The sequence below is a fragment of the Phyllobates terribilis genome, unplaced genomic scaffold (genome assembly GCF_046119375.1).
Source record: "Phyllobates terribilis strain yellow unplaced genomic scaffold, ASM4611937v1 Scaffold_1__5_contigs__length_1240528914, whole genome shotgun sequence".
Classification (NCBI taxonomy): Eukaryota; Metazoa; Chordata; class Amphibia; order Anura; family Dendrobatidae; genus Phyllobates; species Phyllobates terribilis.
The window spans coordinates 235,079,655-235,101,729 of NW_027362761.1; the positions used below are offsets into that span (position 1 = coordinate 235,079,655).

General features: G+C 41.4%; 1 protein-coding gene across 1 annotated transcript in view; it reads left to right on the plus strand.

The window, feature by feature from the left end:
* Positions 1 to 22,075, plus strand: part of ZFHX2 (zinc finger homeobox 2) — a 104,166-nt gene that overhangs the window by 46,176 nt on the left and 35,915 nt on the right. The window contains exons 2-6 of the mRNA XM_073671074.1: positions 836 to 2,977; positions 3,563 to 4,116; positions 8,337 to 8,553; positions 10,213 to 10,284; positions 11,532 to 11,590. Of these exons, the coding sequence (XP_073527175.1) occupies positions 877 to 2,977; positions 3,563 to 4,116; positions 8,337 to 8,553; positions 10,213 to 10,284; positions 11,532 to 11,590 (3,003 nt within the window). The 5' untranslated portion in view covers positions 836 to 876. The remainder of the gene's footprint in view (positions 1 to 835; positions 2,978 to 3,562; positions 4,117 to 8,336; positions 8,554 to 10,212; positions 10,285 to 11,531; positions 11,591 to 22,075) is intronic.

The following is a 22,075-nucleotide window of genomic DNA, read 5'->3' on the forward strand; positions in this document are numbered from 1 at the left end:
CGCACTAGCTGCTCATTACTATGCTGGCCTGTGATGGCTGCATAAATTGGCTAGCTTGAGTTCTGATTATGAAGAGGAATATAAACAATTAAAGTGATTATCGATAATGAGGACTGCTCCATATTGAGCTCTTACGGAGGTATTTATTGATGTTGGTGGGTACCTACGCGTATATCTTGATATATGGCAGCTTGATAGTGTGATTACAATAGCAAAGCTCGTTCCATCCTTATTTTTTTTATTTCTTTTCTCAACAATTTCGCCCCCCATTATTGCACCAGTGCTTCACCCCCACCCCACCCCCACCCTATATTAAACCCCCCCCCCCCCCCCCCCTCAAGCTGTAGAATGAAACTCTTTAGTTAATAATTTCCATACTCATTAACATGCTAATGTGCTCAGGCTCACAGCTCTTTAATCACCTCAACATCAGACTCTGTGGGGAGCAGAATTATAAGGACTCCAGGGAGGGGGGAGGAGAGAGACCAGCAGAACAGCAATTAACCCTTACCTTGTCATAACATATTCCTTGTCAAGGATTAGATTGGTCAAATTCTTTCAAGTCAGAGAGGCAGGTGATTGTTCCTCATCCCTCATACAGCCCTAGGCAAATTGTATATAAATTAACTCTTGTGTTAACAGGCAGGCATGCAGTGAATAGTGCTTTTTATATGTAGCTCATGCATTGAATTATAACCTATTTGACAGCTCATGCAAAAAAAAAAAACAATTCTACAAAAAATAATTTACTCTCTTTAAAACAATGATTTATTATTAATTTTGCTAACTGTTGTCTGTTTATATTTTTTCATAAATATTCTTCTTTTGTACACAGGGCAGTGTCTGAGATGATTCTTGCATATCAACCGTGCAGCTATGGATGCTGATGAGAGCTCCCTTGCCTCTTCTGAGCAGGATGAAAGAAGTTCCTGGCCTCTGGACCTCAATTTACCCCTTTGCCCAACAGCCAAAGATACCCCTCTCCCACCTCCAAACCCATCTCCAGAATTGTCCTCCTCCACCTCCTCCTCTGTATCTGCTGCTGGAGGAGGATATCAAGATGTCAGTCCAACATCCTCATTGTTGCAGCGACCTGTGACTCCCAGTTCTCCACACCCAAATTATCTGCCAAAGCTCTCATCTTCTTTACAGTCAAACTGTACAGAGGAAAATGAGGACAGAGGGGAGGCCCTGGTGGGACATGTTCTTTTTTCTAGTGATGGAACTGTCTACCTCCTGAAAGGTGAGGAAGAGGAGGAAGGTGCTTTTCTTTCTCCAGCTTCACCACGGGACTCCCCAAAAAGCACATTGTTATCACGTCCTCCACTCACCTCTTTTCGTCTCACCACCACCTACCAAGGCTTTCGCTCTAACCAAATATCCCTACATACCTCAGCTGAGGCAGCCGATCTTACTCAACCGGCGCCTGGCAACTCGCCCAGAAAACAAGACCAACCCAAAGAAAAGGAAGCAGAAGGGCAAAAAGGGGAAGATGATTTAATACACAAATCAACTGGGGAGTCCATAAGGACACAAAGAGTGGATGGTACATGGATTTGTCTCCCTTGCCAGCTCAATTTTCGAAGTGGAAAGCAGCTGGGATTGCATGCTTCCCACTTCCATGAGTTAGAGCACCCATATCAAGATCAATTGGCATCAGGGGGGATCTCTGGTATCATTCATAGATCAAGTGGGCAAGTTTTTCTCAGCCTTTTAGAACCAAAAAAAAGCCACATTGTGTTAGATGCTGGCCAGGAGCCAGAGAATGTTGCCCTTTCCGATGTTCAAGACACCCCACTCTTAGATGTAATCCAAAGTACAACTGAACAGTCTGGAACATTGGAAGATTTAATGAAAGACACAAAACACAATGATACCAAAAGTCATGCGACTTTACAAGGGGAACCAGAAAGTCCTAAACTTTCGATGGGCCTGGTGCCCAAATTATTCTTAAGTTATCACAAATGTGAATCCACAGGAACATCCCACTCAACTGAAGCCAAAGATTCAAGGGCCAACAATGATGAAAAAAACAGTGTTGAAAACTGGTGCTCAGCTGGAGCAGAGACACTAGGTGAAGATGTTGAGGGAGAGGGAGAGGATATGCCAGAAAGCAACGCTTCTGCCTCACAGACCTCAGACATCAATGAGCAGCTACTTGCAAACCAAAGCTTCTATGGTCCAATGATGACAAATTCCTTGTTACAAATGGGAGCTTTCCATGGCTCTGACAAAGGGGGTAACCAAACAGATGCAGATCGCGGGCCTCTGGCCTTCGATGAATGCACAACATCCTCAGGCCCCCAACCATTCCAAAGTCTTTCTCTTCAAGGACAGCTTTCCCTGCTACACTCTCGCAATTCATGCAAAACTCTTAAATGTCCAAAATGTAACTGGCATTACAAATACCAACAGACACTAGATGTTCATATGAAGGAAAAACATCCCGAAAGTCATAGCCATTGTTCTTATTGCCACAGTGGCCAGCAGCATCCACGCTTGGCACGAGGTGAAAGCTACAACTGTGGCTACAAGCCATATCGTTGTGAAGCTTGTAATTATTCCACAACAACTAAAGGAAACCTCACCATACACATGCAATCTGACAAACACTTGGCCAATCTCCAAGGCTACCAAGGTTCAGGTCCTGCAGCCAACACATCAGTTCCAGCCTTAGCATCCCCAACCGTGAACACAATGCAGGGAGAAGGAAGCCAAATATCTCCCACCGACCGTCAACTTAAGCAAAAGGCATCATGGCACTGTAAGGTGTGTAATTATGAAACTAACATTTCCCGCAACTTACGTATACATATGACCAGTGAGAAGCACATGCAGAACGTACTTCTGCTTCACCAAGGCCTGGGAATGGGCCCAGACAGCTTTCCATTCTATGGAGGTCCACTTGCACCGGATCAGGGACTGGAGCATCCACTTCTTTTCAATCCCATGCACTTCAGTTCAAGTGGAAACCAAGGTAAGGGCATGCATTGTTAATAATCATCCTTCACAAAATGTATATTTGTAACATCTCAACACTCCCATTGGATTCAACAATACCTTATGAAAAATAAATGTGTTAAATTTTACATTTTGCCTATTAGAATAGAATTCTATTATGTGAAATTGTAATGTTTCAATACATATTAATATCATATACTGCGTACAATATTAAATAGATCTTAGACCTTATGAAACTGGTGTGCATGCTTTTTAAATCCATGTCAGAAACCCTGTAAATTGCTGAAATAACAATGAGCATTTTATAAGTTCAGTTAGGGGTGAACTCATAGCATGCTCATTTTTATACTAGGCAGGGAATCTTTCAAAATGGATTATACTGCCATTCTGATGTAGATTTTCACAGTAAATAAAGCAGCCTCATCAGGTCTAAGAGATCTATTTAATATATGCAAAATCTGGTGACAGATCAACATTAATATACACTTTAATATAGTTTCAGGCAAGCGATTGAGTACAGAATAGTGTGGATCACATGTATACTATGGTATTTTGTAACTGCATGCTTTACTGTTAAAACATTGTCCTTTTTACTCTGCAGCTTGTAACCTCCTTACTCCAGACTCCCAGCCACATTCACAGCCGAATACTGCAAATCCTTCTGGAATGGCCATTCCTGCACCTCCATCCTTACCAGACATATCTTCAAGCCCTGATGAAGAACTATCCCCTGGCGTATTCCGCTGTTTGGTGTGCCGTTGTTTTACCACCGATAATCTGGAAGGATTACTTTCCCATGCCAGCAGAGGCCGTTCTCTACCTGAGAGGGAGTGGAGGGAGGTCAGAGGAGACTTGCACTGCTGCCGTCTTTGCTCTTATAGCACCCAGCTTAAGGCTAACTTCCAGCTGCACCTGAAAACCGACAAACATGCACAGAAATATCAGTTGGCTGCCCATATGAGAGAGGGAGGTGCAGCACTGGCCACTGCACAAGCCTCCGCTGCAGAGCTTCCGATCAGTGGATACAGCCAGGCTTCTTCTTTCCCTCCTTTGCACCTGAGATGTAACCTGTGTGGATATGAAAGCAACAGCAGAGAGAAAATACAGCTGCATGTGCAAGGAGGGGGACATGAAGAGAGCCTGCGTGTCTATAAGGTGAGGAATAGAGAGGGGTCCAACATTCAAGTAGATAGCAGAATGTTTGTGTTAAATTCTAAAGAGAACATCTCTTTTATATTAAGTATATTATGATTTACGTTGTAATTCTGGAGATGTTGCTGCACTTAAAGGGATTTTATTCCAGGAAATCTAATAAAATCAAGAAATAAAGATGAAATCCTCTTTGAACCTCTTGCTAGTCCAGTGCCACTGTTCTGGTTGCCCTTGGCGGTAGCAGCAGTGATTACACCCCATCAATCATTCACATGACTGCTGCACCAGTCACTAGTCTTAGCGGCCACATGCCCTACATGCAAACTTCATCCATAGTGGTGATTGGCAATAAGTGATTGGCTGCAGTGGTCATGTGATTGATGAATAGGATGTCATCACTTTCTATAATTCCAGGGACTACAGAAACAGTGGTGAAATTCAGAATGTAAGTAATGCTTATTTCTTCACCTTCTAACATTCCCTTCTCTTTACATTAAACACAATCACGGAAATCCCCTTTTACCACTAGAGGCGTGTACAGGGTTCCAGCAAGCTGAGACATAGGGACTCGGGAGCTGTTAAGTTACTTCTTCACACTGGATAGCCTTTCAGATACCAATGAGATGTATTAGAGGGAACTCTGATTATAATTTGCTTTCTAAGCAGGATGAATGTCATGGGACCTCGTCCATGTCACAGGCCTGAATGACTAGAACTATGAGTAAATGACCAAATGAATAATTTCCAACCAATTTTGGGAGAGAAGGTCACAAGTCTTTTTTTCCATAATTACTGTTCTAGCTACAAACATTATATTTTCAGCTTGTAACCTTTTTCCCGTTATGGGTCTGAGTCTTCTAAATCCACATAACAGCTCCATTTGACCTTAGTAGATCCCATGTGCAGCTCCATATTCAGTGAACCTGGTAGAAAAGCTTTTTGATTAGCCAGATTTAAACAAAGGGATATTCCCATCTCCAATATCATATCCCAATAAGTAGTAGGTGTAATAATAATAATATTAGCAAGTATCTCCAATTAGAAATGTAGTATAGTTCTTTTGATTTGCTATGTCGCTTACCCCATGTGCAGGGCATTGCAGTACCTTAGATATCCATGGTTACGGCCTCTCATATAGTAACAGTTAGTTAATTGGTACTGGATACCTAAGCTACTGCAATGCCCTGTACATGGAGTAAGCGACATAGCGAATCAGAAGAACTATGCTACATTTCTAATTGGAGATAATTGCCAATATTATTATCATTACACTTACTACATATTAGGGTAGGAAATTGGGAATTGGAATACCCCTTTAAAAGGGAACCTGTCACCAGAAATAACACTGTTAACCTGCAGATATGCAGTGAATATTCAGGTTAACAGTGTTATTATTGTGCCCGGCGCCTGCACGCAGCCGAATGCAGCGGGGAGAAAATGAACTTTATCCTCCCCACCAACATTTGGTATTCAGTCATGGATGCGGGGGCGGTGCCAGTTCAGCCACCTCTCTGAGAATACAGAGCGGCCGCTGTAACCACGCTCCCGGCCCTGACTGACACTCGCTCTGCATTGAAGCTGGTTATCAGTCAACGGTGCCATTCCTGAGCGACATGCGCCGCAGCACCCAGCGCTATAACAAACAGTTTTTTTTTCCAAAGACACTTATTGGCATTCAGTTCTGATGAAGGTCCAAATGCAAGACCAAAACGTTAATTTTGATACAGATTGCCTATTAAATGAATTATCTGTATAACTGTGTAATAAAAGCAAATCTCTACTGCTAGAGTGACACACAAAAAGACATTGAGCGACTTGATAAGTAACCCACAATGAAACTGTCGGCTGGCTCTTCATTAGAGCTTACAGTCTAAAGTATAGCTTTGCTGGTAGAGCCCCCTACAGGCAATTCTTGATATCATTATTGTGCTGCACCCAATCCATAAGGTAGTACACTATGTCTGAACATATTTATCTTAGCTATTCTAAAGATGTTAGTGAAGCAAATCTGTATTGAAAGAGGTGCCAGTATGCAGCACAGTATAACTTTGCTAGGAGAAAACATTTATGATATCTGATACTTTGAGTTAACAGTATCATAGTTTTGCAGTAGTTTCTACTTAGGATGATACATCATCATGAATGAGTACGTTGCCTTTGAAAAGTAAGATTTTAATCAATATTTCACTGAACACAAGAACAATTTACAAAATGTTGACAAGATTGAGTTTCATGGAACATTTTTTTTAACCCATAACATGAAAGTAATAATATAACTTTCATTACAAAATCTCCAGTTTTGCTCAAATTAATTGATGGAAAAATCAGTAACTCCACATCAAATACAACTACATCTAGTATTTTGTATGACCTCCATGATTTTTAAGATCAGCACCAAGTTTTCTAGACATGGAATGAACAAGTTAGCCACATTTTGCAACATCTATATTTTTTCGTTCAAGTACAACCTCTTTTACAGCCTGGATGCTGAATGGAGAGTGATGCCCAACTTGTCTCTTCAGAATTCCCCATAGGTGTTTTAGAAAATTGAAGTTAGAAAAATGCATGGTGCCTACCGTGAAACATGGTGGCAGTGTCCTTATGTGGGGCTGCATGAGTGCTGCTGGTTTCAGGGAGCTACATTTCATTGATGGTATCATGAATTCGCAGTTGTACTACTCTATATTCATAGTTTTAAGGTTGAAGGTAGAATTAAGTCTATCGAGTTCAACCTATAGCCTTAAACATTGATCCAGAGGAAGGCGAAAACCCCATCGGGCAGACATTAATAGCTTCATATTAAAAAAGAAAATAGTACCATCACTCCATACCCTTGGTAGATGTGCAATTTCCAACATAACAATGATCCAAAACACATATCTGTTACATTTCTGAAGAACAGGGTGAAAATGATTCAATGGCCAAGTATGTGTCCTCATCTGAACCCAACCAAACGCCTGTGGGGAATTCTGAAGAGACAAGTTGAGTATCACTCTCCATCCAGCATCCAGTATATTTAGCATGACACCCTATCATTTCCAGATGTGCACTATGCTCATTGGTTTACCTATAGTTATAAGACCAGTTAAAGGAAACATGTCTCCAGAAAAAAAGCTATTACTTGCAGATATGGGGTTAATCTGCAGATTAATAGCATTACTAACTTGCCTGGCGCCCGCACTTAGCCGGACGCTGCAGGGAGAAAATTAACTTTATTCCCCCTGGCGGTGTTCCTGATTCAGTCACAGAGGTGGCGGCGGCACAAGTTCAGTCACTGCTCTGCGTATAGAAAGCGGTGGCTGTTACCGCACCCTCCGGCAGTGACCGACAGCAATCCCAGTGCAGAGCAAGTGTTATCCAGTGCTGGGGCCGCGGCTACAGCCACTGCTCTGTATACACAGAGTGGTGACTGAACCGGCGCCGGCGCTGCCCCCGTGACTAAACCCCGAATGCCGGGGGAAATAAAGTTAATTTTCTCTCTGCAGTGATCGGGTAAGTGCAGGCACTGGGCAGGTTAATACCGCTATTAACCTGCACATTAACCCCATCTGTAGGTTAATAGTGTTTTTTCTAGTGACAGGTACCCTTTAATGGGAACTGTATCCTAGACCTAACGTTGTCCATGTATGGCCTGATGGCCATACATGGTGAAAATTGGGATAAGATGCTTACTGTGAGATAAATAGTCTCAGATGTCTTTGTTCGTTTTATATCTCCAAACTTTTAAGCTGAGTTCACACGTTGCAGATTTGTGTTGTAGATTCTTCTTCACAAATACAAATGCAGTATACTATAAATAAATGGGCTTATCAAAATCCAATTTACATGTTGAGGGTCCGTATTGTTAGAGTTTTGGTCATGATTTGTGGATGTTCATTATCTTGCCATAAGATTGCAGATTTTTTCGCCATTGAATATCAATGTATTTGTTTAATCCCCAGTTAAAAAGTGTAAATGTGGATTTGAGTTGGGGATTTAATGTGGAATAATTCCGCAACTTGTGAATTTAGCCTTAATAGTGGCTGGCTGAATGAATGGTGGCCATATGTTGTGCTTGTGGCGTTTATGTTGATTTTCACGTATTTAATGTAGTCATTCAGTATGCAAATGTGTGCGATAAGATAAAACATCTGGGTTTTTACATTTTACAAAATTCTTCAGTAAATAGTTTGTGTTAGATTTCATTCTATATCTCAGATTTGCTAAGTATAAAGTTTGTGCAGTTTTTGCAGGCCATTGAAGGTGTTGGTGGAAGTGATGTATGTTTTCGCTGTGCCCCATGTGACACCACAGTGGGATCTCGCCTTGGTATGATGTCACATCTACGTTCAGCAAGTCACCATCAAAATCTTACGCAGTGGAGGCTGATGCATGGTGAAGCCATACTCGAAAGAATTGTAACTGTCTGCAGGAGCCAACCGGAGGAACACAGGGAACATAGTAAGTCTAACTTTCGTTTGGAAAACAGCAGTATACAGTGATGGGGAGTCTGAGATATTTTTTATGAAAAATGTCCTACAACCACCCATTTAGGAGAATTAAATGTACAGTAATTCGATTTACCTATCAGTCACACTTCATATTGATTGGGATCAGTCAAATGTGAAATATTAAAAACAGCAAATACTTTGGGTTCTTTTTTCCAGAGAACTTGTCAGGACATTTTTGTTGCCCTCCAGTGGATGGATAAAGCTTTATGTAGGCTGGAATAGATTTTTAATAAAAAGTAATTAAGGTCTGTGTAAACGCCAGGTTTTTCAAGCTGAAAAATCTGTTGTGGATTTGAAGGATAATCCACTGTACAAATTCCAAATTGAATCCCAAATTTCTTCTGAATATTTGCAATTTGATATGCTCGGATAGGCCCCATTCAGTGGTTCTAATCTGTTTATGGCCACCCACCATGGAATAAGTGAATAAGAAACATTTCACTTATTGTTCTTCAAATCCAAAGATAAGCATTAAATAAATTACAAAGCGATTCCCATTAACAGTAATAGGAGACAGAATACACATGGATCTTGGCTTAGAATAAGATTGAAATTCTGGAGGAAGATGCCCTTAGCTTTCTAGCTTCCATACGTAAGCCAAAAACTGAGCCTGTGGTACATGAAGAGCATAGAGTATGGGCTGCGAGCTAAGCAGCTATACTTACAGTATATAAAACCTATAAAGATCTGTGAAATACAAATGACACAGATTGCAGTTTTTGTTAAAGCCTCGTTGTAGATGATACAAAAACGGAAGTAAATGGCAAGAGTTGAACTAAAAGTGGAATTTCCTTTAAATTGGTGTAGTAATACTTTTCATTTTGTCTTATATTCGACTTTCTGCCTTGTATTATCCTCTTTTGTGGTTGTGTCTCTCTTGCACAGTGTTACTCTGCCCCCTTGCCGCCCCCTCCTTTTCTCCTGGCTCCAGGCCCATCTCTGGATCAATATTTTATGATTTTGGCGGCGGTTGAATGGTGTTAAAGAACTTTAACACCTTAATTAGCTGAAACAGGAATAAATTCCCCACAACTGTCAATTTTCAGTATAATCGTTTATCTGGTGACACCGTGGCTGTCCTCCCATTTTTCTCTGCCGCTGTATTCTCTACTGCACCGGTTTAATGCATCATCCAAGATCTCAGGCATATTTTCACTCTCTTGATCAAACAACCTATTTTCTTTAAGAAGTGAGATTGATTTATTGAACATACTGGTCACACTTTATCCCCCTTTTGTTTTTTAGCCAACTGTGATAAGACCAGCTCAATATGTTAATCTTTAACTTTGACATGGCATCCTCAGCCCTGAGACTACCATTATGTGTATTGTGTGGATATACTAGTGGTGCAACCCATAGAGCTGTACAGGTGCCCAAGAGCTAAGGGAAGCTAATATTACCCCCAAAGCCGCAAGCAGCTTCTGTCACAGACACATTATTGGACTGTAAAGGGCCCATATACTGTTCTTGCACAGGAGCCCTCTTCTGTCTGTGTCCACCCATACATTCAGTATATACATATTACAGGCAGGATACAAACATAATATGGGTACATATTCTATGCTGCTTAACATTAGATATGTCATTTTATATTGTTTTTTTTCTTCAGGTAAAGCCCCAATGAACGTAGAGATGACATCAAATCCTGACCCAGGAGAGGAAAATGCAGACACATCCCAAGGTGAGGACTTTCTGTTCTGTGTGTACATATAGGAAATCCCAAATTAGTGGAGAAATTAATGTTACTATCTATTCATGTTTCCAAAATTTGGAGCCAGTTACTTTTTAAATGTAGTAATTTTAATTTTACATTTAAGTTTGTGTTTGAACATTCCAAATAGTTAGAAGTGTTCCCCAATTACCTTGTGTCTTCAAGAACTTCACTAGTGGTTAAAAGGAAGGCAGCGATCCCTCTGCAAGCTCCAAAAAATGTTCTCTGGAACACTATAAATAAGGTTTATTGAAGGGCAGCAGTATATATACTGAATATCAGTATTAGGGTACATATTGGGGGATAGTAAGTGATCAAAATTCTAATGCAAATTGTGCTTAAAAATGCAATGTATGCATTATATATCTGTTATGTATAGGTCAACCATTTTAAAAAGCACCTCAGATATGGCTAAAAGTCATAAAGTGCCTCTAACAAGACATGCACCACTTTTTGGCAGCAAATATTGGTTCGCATCTACCCTGTCTATGAGGCTTTATCTCACAATAAAATGTATCACAAATCCATGTGTGCTGCTACTCCATTCAAAGTCTACGGTACAGACAGAAATAGACAATTGCAACGCTCAACTATCTCCGTCAGTGCTGTAGACTTTCATTCGAGCAGCAGATGACAAGCTTAACCACCACTTTATTAAAATGTGGGATGCCCATTCTCAGTGGTGGAGTCCCCTGTCATCAGACCCTGATCACCAGATAAGTGATGTGTTTTGATTCAGGAAAAATCCAGTTGTGCCATCTATATTATTATTCCACACACCATTTTGTCAGTAGGCTTACATGCATGTAGACATTCCCTGTCTGTGAAGACCCTGGGACTCAAAATGGAAACGCATGAACCTAATTGATCCTTACAGTAGTGCAGACACTTTTTTTTTTTAAGACCGTCAGCAGTGTTTGTGCACAATCCCCTTAATGCTCCATTCAATAAACCTTGTTCATGGTGTCCTGCAGAAGACCTTTATTGATTTACTCTCCTACACACCTTAACATTCAGTTTATTGGCCCAATGTAACTGTGAATTAGACATCTAATTTGTCTTACTAAATCATGCATGCAATTTTCCCCAAATAATGATCCAAAGATGCTTACCGGTAGAAACAGTCAACCTCTTACTTCTGCATGTGTAGGACCAGTAACCCTAACCCTTGTCTGATAGCTGTGTATCCCTACCTGACCCCTAATCTCCTGATTCAGCTTCTGTACAGGATGAGACATCGAAGGCTGAAAGTGAAAAAGCTGCCGAAGGGACTACGGTACGTGTTCTCCAGTTCACGTAGGTGTCACTAAGAATGCTGGTCACAGCCTATGGGCTTGACTGGTTTGGGGCTCTATGACCAGATGCACTGATAAATTCATAGAAAATTTGTAGTGGTATATCTATATATACTGAAACCACAAAAGTCCATTGAATTTTTTCTTAAATTCTAAAAAATTATAAGCACAAAAATATATTACAATATATTGGGGAGATTCATTAACATTATCAGTATCAATATCAGTGATTATTCTACAAAGGATTGTTCATTCCACAGCAATCACTCCTCACATATGGTTGGCTCATCTGGATGCACATTTTATATCTGTACAAAAAGGATAAGCAGCCGGTCAGAAGCCTATGACACTGCTTGTCTCTGAGAGATAAAGGATTGGACAGATACAAATATGGCTGTCATTATTTCTTTTGCAGAAACCACTTTATAAGTGTTGATAAATCTAATCAAAATCAACCAAAAAGCCAGTATACATCAGTAGATCATTGTGCCTCTATGCATACTGTGTTTAAGCCCTACATTTGGCACATTCGCCAGCATATACAGTATGTGTAAGACCTATTTATAAGAATACATTCACCCTCTGTCATTATCCCTTTTTTGGTACTGTTTTGCAGTAGACTATGCTTTCCTTCACATTAGACCACTGGTGGACACAGACAGAAGAGGGCCCCTGTGCAAGAACAATATTTAGTTACATAGGTTGAAAAAAGACCTAGGTCCATCAAGTTCAACCTTCCTCCCCTAATTGTATATTTTGGTACTAATTTACCTATAACTTACAATGTTATGTGTACTGAGGAAATAGTCCAGCCCTTTTTTGAAAGCTGTTATAGAGTCGGCCATTACTATCTCTTGTGGTTGGCATTCCACAATCTGACTTCTTTGACTGTAAAGAACCCTTTCCTGTTTAGCTGCCGGAATTGCCTTTCTTCCACCCGTAATGAGTGCCCCCTGGTTCTTAGTTGGGTCCTTTACAGTCCAATAGCTGATCATAATGCACAATTCTACCTGCTATGGAGGAAGAATTGGGCTCCCTTACCTCTTGGGCCCTGTACGGCTGCACAGGTTGCTCCAATAATATGTCTGTCCCTACATTAGGCCACTTCATAGAAGCATGCACTGTGATGTATGCCACCATATGGCCATACCGTGGCATACTTCAAAGCCCGTCGTCTGAGGTTTAAGACTGGAAATTTTTCTAACGTACTTCTTTTTAACACTGTGTCCAAACTCTGTGCTATATAGAATAGAACAGCTTATGAGTTACCCTTTACAAAGGCATCCGGTAAAAAATACATACCGTATGTATACACAGTACACAGATCGACAATGGTGCTCATTACTGGCAAAAAAAAATGTGCCTATTTATAAGGAAACAGATTTATGCAACTTTAAAAAATGAAACTGTTGCTTTGGTTAATAAATACAAAGGCATAGTCTTTATAGTCACTTAATGTGCATTAAACACTGATTATAGGCATATATGTAGATTTGTGAGTATATTTGTATGTAGATGTGTTTATGTATGTGTGTGTTTATACACTGCTCAAAAAAATAAAGGGAACACTGAAATAACACATCCTAGATCTGAATGAATGAAATATTCTCATTGAATACTTTGTTCTGTACAAAGTTGAATGCGCTGACAACAAAATAACACAAACATCATCAATGGAAATCAAATTTATTAACCAATGGAGGCCTGGATTTGGAGTCAGCCCCAAAATTAAAGTGGAAAAACACACTACAGGCTGATCCAACTTTGATGTAATGTCCGTAAAACAAGTCAAGATGAGGCTCAGTATTGTATGTGGCCTCCACGTGCCTGTATGACCTCCCTACAACACCTGGGCATGCTCCTGATGAGGTTGCGGATGGTCTCCTGTGGGATCTCCTCCCAGACCTGGACTAAAGAATCCGCCAACTCCTGGACAGTCTGTGGTGCAACGTTGGTGGATGGAGCGAGACATGATGTCCCAGATGTGCTCAATCGGATTCAGGTCTGGGGAACGGGCGGGCCAGTCCATAGCTTCAATGCCTTCATCTTGCAGGAACTGCTGACACACTCCAGCCACATGAGGTCTGGCATTGTCCTGCATTAGGAGGAACCCAGGGCCAACCACACCAGCATATGGTCTCACAAGGGGTCTGAGGATCTCATCTCGGTACCTAATGGCAGTCAGGCTAAATCTGGCGAGCACATGGAGGGCTGTGCGGCCCTCCAAAGAAATGCCACCCCACACCATTACTGACCCACTGCCAAACCAGTCGTGCTGAAGGATGTTACAGGCAGCAGATCGCTCTCCACGGCGTCTCCAGACTCTGTCACGTCTGTCACATGTGCGCAGTGTGAACCTGCTTTCATCTGTGAAGAGCACAGGGCGCCAGTGGCAACTTTGCCAATCCTGGTGTTCTGTGGCAAATGCCAAGCATCCTGCACGGTGTTGGGCTGTGAGCTCAACCCCCATCTGTGGACGTCGGGCCCTCATACCACCCTCATGGAGTCGGTTTCTAACCGTTTGTGCAGACACATGCACATTTGTGGCCTGCTGGAGGTCATTTTGCACGGCTCTGGCAGTGCTCCTCCTGATCCTCCTTGCACAAAGGCGGAGGTAGCGGTCCTGCTGCTGGGTTGTTACCCTCCTACGCCCCCTCCGCATCTCCTGGTGTACTGGCCTGTCTCCCGGTAGCGCCACCAGCCTCTGGACACTACGCTGACAGACACAGCAAACCTTCTTGCCACAGCTCGCATTGATGTGCCATCCTGGATAAGCTGCACTACCTGAGCAACTTCTGTGGGCTGCAGAGTCCGTCTCATGCTACCACGAGTGTGAAAGCACAACCAACATTCAAAAGTGACCAAAACATCAGCCAGAAAGCATTGGTACTGAGATGTGGTCTGTGGTCCCCAGCTGCAGAACCACTCCTTTATTGAGGGTGTCTTGATAATTGCCAATAATTTCCATCTATTGTCTATTCCATTTGCACAACAGCATGTGAAATTGATTGTCAATCAGTGTTGCTTCCTAAGTGGACAGTTTGATTTCACAGAAGTTTGATGTACTTGGAGTAAATTCTGTTGTTTAAGTGTTTCCTTTATTTTTTTGAGCAGACCAAAAGTTTGGACACACCTTCTCATTTAAAGATGTACACTCTTGGCATTCTCTTGATGAGCTTCAAGAGGTAGTCACTGGAAATGGTCTTCCAACAATCTTGAAGGAGTTCCCAGAGATGCTTAGCACTTGTTGACCCTTTAGCCTTCACTCTGCGGTCCAGCTCACCCCAAACCATCTCGATTGGGTTCAGGTCTGGTGACTGTGGAGGCCAGGTCATCTGGTGTAGCACCCCATCACTCTCCTTCTTGGTCAAATAGCCCTTACAGCCTGGAGGTGTGTTTGGGGTCATTGTCCTGTTGAAAAATAAATGATGGTCCAACTAAATGCAAACCGGATGGAATAGCATGCCGCAGCAAGATGCTGTGGTAGCCATGCTGGTTCAGTATGCCTTCAATTTTGAATAAATCCCTAACAATGTCGCCAGCAAAGCACCCCCACACCATCACACCTCTTCCTCCATGCTTCACGGTGGGAACCAGGCATGTAGAGTCCATCCGTTCACCTTTTCTGCGTCGCACAAAGACACGGTGGTTGGAACCAAAGATCTCAAATTTGGACTCATCAGACCAAAGCACAGATTTCCACTGGTATAATGTCCATTCCTTGTGTTCTTTAGCCCAAACAAGTCTCTTCTGCTTATTGCCTGTCCTTAGCAGTGGTTTCCTAGCAGCTATTTTACCAAGAAGGCCTGCTGCACAAAGTCTCCTCTTAACAGTTGTTGTAGAGATGTGTCTGCTGCTAGAACTCTGTGTGGCATTGACCTGGTCTCTAATCTGAGCTGCTGTTAACCTGCGATTTCTGAGGCTAGTGACTCGGATAAACTTATCCTCAGAAGCAGAGGTGACTCTTGGTCTTCCTTTCCTGGGGCGGTCCTCATGTGAGCCAGTTTTTTTGTAGCGCTTGATGGTTTTGCAACTGCACTTGGGGACACATTCAAAGTTTGCCCAATTTTTCGGACTGACTGACCTTCATTTCTTAAAGCAATGATGGCCACTCATTTTTCTTTACTTAGCTGCTTTTTTCTTGCCATAATACAAATTCTAACAGTCTATTCAGTGGGACTATCAGCTGTGTATCCACCAGACTTCTGCACAACACAACTGATGGTCCCAACCCCATTTATAAGGCAAGAAATCCCACTTATTAAACCTGACAGGGCACACCTGTGAAGTGAAAACCATTTCCCGTGACTACCTCTTGAAGCTCATCAAGAAAATGCCAAGAGTGTGCAAAGCAGTCATCAAAGCAAAAGGTGGCTACTTTGAAGAACCTAGGATATAAGACATATTTTCAGTTGTTTCACACTTTTTTGTTAAGTATATAATTCCACATGTGTTAATTCATAGTTTTGATGCCTTCAGTGTGAATGTACAATTTTCAAAGTCATGAAAATACAGACATTTTTTTAAATGAGGTGTGTCCAAACTTTTAGTCTGTACTGTATATATATATATATATGATAATACATTCTGTCTATGAGTATCGTATTCACATATTTCCTATATACAGCTCCTGAAATGCCGAAATCATTGCTTTGTACGTAGCTAAACTAAATCCTTTGAGTTGTAGAAGTTGCTTCTTTCCATACTAGGATTTATTTTACGACTACAGAACACATTGTTACACAGTTAATCTAGTTCTGCAGGAAAAGAGCTACAAAGCTGTTACTGATCACAGGCAGAGATTGATTGAACTTGTAACACCACCAGTGAGAAGCAGTCACTGGTTCCAGCATGCCCATTCTTTACTCTGTCACATGGTCTGCATTACCCAGGAGCAGCAGGAAGTGATCAGACATATTTCCCAGGGAGGGGGGCGGGCATCTGAGGGTTAAACGCAGGCCCAAGTCTGTAACACCCAGCAGGGGAGGAGATAGGAGGGGGGAGAGGATTTGTTTACCAGCTAGGCCAAAAGAAGGAAAGAACAAGAAAGAGAGCTAAAGAAATTTAAAGAGAGAAGAAAAAGCAGACAATAGATAAGTGAGGGGTGTAGAAAGTACCTTACCGGTTATTTGGGGGAAATAATACTCGCATTGTGCCTTATTTCAATACAGAAGAAATATTGTGCAAGTAGGGGGAGTGAGAAAGTGGACATGAGGGGTGACAGGTAATTGAAGGGTGGCTGGAAGACAATCTGGAGAGAAGAGAAAACTGAAGAGAGAAAGTTTACACTGATATTAGTGACGAGTGCAACAAGCAACGTGCACAGGAGTCAGACTCAAGTGCAACTCAGCTGTGAGAGTCACAGGGCACAAAAGTGGAAACCGGGGGAAAGAGAGGTCACTAACACTGAGGAGAGGACCGAGTGACAGCTTCTTGTTGGCATCGGCGTCACCCGGATGGATATGGAAGATGGTTATTTCGTATTCAGAACGGTAAGTGCCCTGATCCGAGTCTAGACAGATGGGGGAGCGTGGGGCGGTAGTGATGGTCATCAGAAAGGTATGAGGATATTTACTGTATGCCGTGCTAATGTTGAGAAGGGAAATGGTGAAATAAGGATTCTATATTTCAGTGTGACCGAGTTACATCTATAAATGTAAAGGTTACGGTTAAAGTGAGTACAGTCTCACCAATAAAAGAAGTTTAGAGGCTAAAATTAGAAGCTATTGTGGTGCTGGGCTAGCATTGCATGGTATTCAGCTGTCATGACAACTGTCATGTTGTCGATGATCGGTAACACCGTGACATTTGAAAACCCACGGGACCACGATCAGATTCAAATGGGTTAGAGTGACATCCCATTATGCAATTACTGTATGTTTGGTGGCATCCCACTCATCATATATTGGATGTATGGAACTACATGACTATACAAAAAGGTATACTATGTGGTGTACATTTATATCGTAGTGCTTTTCACTGGAGTTGAAGCCTAAAGATCCTTATATGTAACAGCCAAATGTATATGGAAAGGAAGCTTTATTAGCATACAATAACCAGTAATGTCTATGGACACATCAGCTATTGCGCCAGGTTCCGTGGGCTTATGTGCTGACCACCAGACATAGTACAGATTGAACCACATAAGTACATGCGATTTTCCTCAAATTTGTTATGGCAGTGGTGAATCTTTCATAACGTGGTGTTAAATAGCAGAAACGCACTGACATAAATATCTTCTTATAACCCTGCTTGCAGTAGCCAATTTCTGAAAATACTACTATTAATCTCAGGGCCTGGATAGTTGTAGTGCCATATTCAAAATTCAAAGTATGTGTTTCCTCTGCCCACATGTACACTACACTGCCCTGTACGCAAATCAGGCAGGGAGCCTCATGCTCGGGCACTGGCCGCCCAAGATATGTTACACAGCATTACAATGTCCGTAAATGACAGCCGTCTGTCTGCTATTTGCATGCAGAACACAAGCTTTTTTTCCCTGTTCTTTGATGCAGAGAGAGCCTCGGATCTTATTACAGTTATTGACAATATGTGATGTGAGGCTATACTTTCTCATACAAGGCATATCATGCTATTTCCACCTTGGCTGTAACTGGAGGGGCATGGTGACACATGGGCCTCACCAGTGCTCAAAGTCCATATCAAAAGGAAAAATATTGCTCAACTGGCGTTTCATTTGTCTCCAGGAAGCAGGACAGCAATAAAAAAATCCCCAAAGTAGCCATTAACTTGCTGAATTACATCTTGTAGCATCCAGATAAAGGCCTGTGCAGCTGGAGGGATCACCATAAGGTTTCTTAGAACTGCCTCTCCACCTACTGCTTACCAACACACCACTTTATAATACCTGCCAAAGTTACTTTAGATCTTTTATGACATTATAAGCAATTCCTTATGTTATAAGTTTGTAATTAAGCTACCAGGAATTCGATGTTCCTACTGCGGTATATTTCATCATCACAGTACAGAGTGTTTATAGCAATCTATGTACCAGAACCCGAGTTTTCAATGGCAGACAATCTGATGCCCATCGCAAAAGTCTCCGTGAGCCTTTATCTGTAGTAGTCCTTAGAAACCATGTGCTTAAGATCACCATTTATAACAGTCTACAACAAGGATAAAACGAAAGCGTGGAGATAGATATTGGCTCACGGTTTGTGGGACTTAACCAACCATGTCCTTTTTTGCAGAAACCAGATTAAAAACTGCACTCTTTTTTTTCCATTTTTAATAACACTCCATAGACTTTAATGGCCTATTGTAATTCGCAGAAATACACCAGAATAGCCAATCTCCAGTAGCCATACTCATTTTCAGGTAAACAGCTTTTTTTTCCCATGGGTTATCACAAAAGCACTGCTTAGTATTTAGTATAAATGCTCCTTCAGCAAAGATGAGTCTTCAGTCTGTGTGAATTGGGCCTCAATCATCTCCAACATATTACCCCTTTCAGGACTGGGCATTTTTTTTGCATTTTTTTTCTCTCCATTTCTAAGGGCCATATTTTTCTGTCGTCATAGCCATATGAGGGCTTGTTTTTTAACTGGAGGAGCTGTGGTTTTGAATGACACCATTAATTTTACGATAAAATGTGCTGAAAAACAGGAAGAAATTCCAAGTGGGATGAAATGATGAGATTGAGGCGGTTCACGTAAGTGTATATTCTCTTGTGCGAGAGAATCAGTCCAATTATGCTAATATCACTCGGATCAAACTCTGTCAGAGTTGATCAGAGTGTCATCTGAGTGTGATCCGATTCTCTCGCATGAAAGAATTTCAGCACAGGTGCGGAGAAGATGGAGAAATTAATTTTTCCATCTTCTCCATTGTCTCTGTGATTGAATATTGGACTGCACTCGGATGACATCCGAGTGCAGTCTGATTTTTCACTTGCACTCGTAGACTTGAATGGGTGAGCTCTATCCGATCATCAGATGCACAAGCAACATGCTGCAATTGTTTTCTCATTCCGAACTGGCATGAGAAAAAAATCGCTGATTTGCACTGCCCCATAGTATAACATTGGGCCGAGTGCTGTGCGATAAAACATCAGCCGAGTTATATGCTCGTTTGAGTGAGCCCTGATAAAAAGAAAAAATTCTGCCAATTTTTTTGGAAGTATTGTTTTTCCACCTTTCATTATGTGTTAAATGCCAATGACGGTGATGCCATACTTGCATAGGCTTTTTTTTAAGTAGTGAAAAAAAAAATTCAGAAGTTTGTGGAAAAAATTGGGGTTTCTGATACCCAAAACATGTTTATTTTTCTGTGGATGGACATCTGTGTGGTCTTATTTTTTTTGCGTGGCTGACCTTTTCATTTATACCATTTTGGGCAACATACCACATTTTGATACATTTTTTTTTTTAGGGCGTGTGATAACCAAAAAAAATCCACAGTTCTGGCATTTTGAGTTTTTTTTCTTTATGACATTTACTGTACTGGTTTAATTAATATTATATTTTGCTAGACTGGACTTTTACGGATCGGGCAATAACATAAATATATTTTTTTTTTTAAAAAAGGGGTTGATATACAGTATTGCAGTATATAGTAAAAATTACAGATTCTTATGAAAGTCAGCTTGTGGCTTAGCCTTCACAGGAGTACTAAGATGGCAGCGATGGGGGCCTTCAGCAGGCTCCCGGCTGCCTTGGTGCCCATCGATCGTAATTTAAAGATATTGACAGCGGTATCTAAATAGTTAAGAACTCAGCTCTAACCACAACTGATAGAGACATATGTCAGCTATGTCATATAGCCGGCATCTACTGCCTGTGATGAGAGCTCAGCTACTAAACCCTGTGCTACACAGTCACCTGAGCGCAGGATGCACACTTACGCCCATGTGCGCAAAGGGGTTAAAATTGTGTTTTATAAGACATATAACCTCTTTAAGGCAGAGAAGAAAATATATACTGTAATTAAAAGCATTTATCACATATTCACATGAAAGGTGAAGAAAATGGCATCACCAGCAATCAAAAGAACAGGGGTCCAGGAATCCCATGTGTGAATGGAACTGTAGGGCACATGTGTAACGACCACTCACATCTATGGGACTGTCTGTCTCCAACGATGAAAACCAACAGTGCTAACCACTGTGCTATCATGCTGCCCATCAGCATCCATTATATGGACATGGGTGGTGGTCAGGTTGTGTAAAAAGCTGCCCTATCAGTAGAAGGTTCCCTGCCCCTTTGAGTTGTGGTATTCAATTAGGCTATGAATGGTTGCCGAGTGGTTGTTGGTAGATCTTGCATTGCAGAAACTTGTGTTTCAAGCCTTAAAGGGGCTGTCCCAGCTTTAAATCTCATATATGGAGTAGATTATAAAGAAATAAACAATGTTTGCAATAAACCTGGTCACATTTCCCCTAACCAGTTCTCTGCATGGTTATGTTTCCTGCGTTTGACCACTCAGTCTAGCTCTCTTCCAGAGAGAAGAGTAGCTCTTATCATCAAAACCAGAGACTAGTCCAAAAAAGGGGAGATCCATCCTCACACAGAAGATTAAGGGTTTCCATATCAGTAAATCAGTCTTCACATACTGTTGTATCTCTCTCTTCAATAAGAGGCTGTGTACCCCCCCCCCCACACTCGTTCAGCTGCAGGGGAAGTAAGAAGGAACTACAGTGTCAGCTGCTAGAGGGGGAAGTAGACTGATTATTCTCAGAGCCCTTCCCAGCAGCACAGTATAGCAGCTGTTTCAGGGTTGGGTTTGGGTAAGGGGGCAATAAAACCCATGTAAACTTTTTTTGTGTTCTTAGTTTTGTTCCAATTCTTCCTGTAGCTGCTATTTTGTAATTTTGAATTATTCCCTTTCCCTACGTGCTTGGCTGAGTGGAGAAAAAAGGAAAGAAAAGTTTCTTTTCGTACTTCCTCCATAGCTTATTTGGGTCTTTTCCAAAAGCTCAGAGATTTTAAGTTATCTGATCTGGGTGCAGGGAAGATGCAGCCCTGGTAGGACATACTTAAGGGATGTGTATTTTGGCATTGTAATAATGTGGTATACAAAGATGAGAAGGCAGCTTGGTGTTAGAAATCTTACCCAGATCAAAGTGAAGGAAAGTGAGAAAACCTTTTAGAAGCTAGGTGAGAACAGTAGTCAAAATGATGTTGGTTTAGCAAAAACACGGATTTAAATAAAATGCATTTTTTTGCTGTAAATATTCTTTTCTTTAGCTTAAAAATGTTGGGAGTGTTTTATAATCTGAAGTTTCTGTAGTTGCACATAAAGTAGTTCTTACATTTGTGCTTGTGAGAGCTAGTTGGTGGCTCAATCCTCTGGTTTCCTGTACAGTTGGTCATATTTATAATAATAATAACTGGCCAGTAAAGTATAGGACATGCTTCAGTGCCCAGTTTCTTCCATTGTATATGACAGAGTACAGTTGACAACCAATTGTTGAAGGTTTAACGATCATAGTTGTGATATTGGATGCT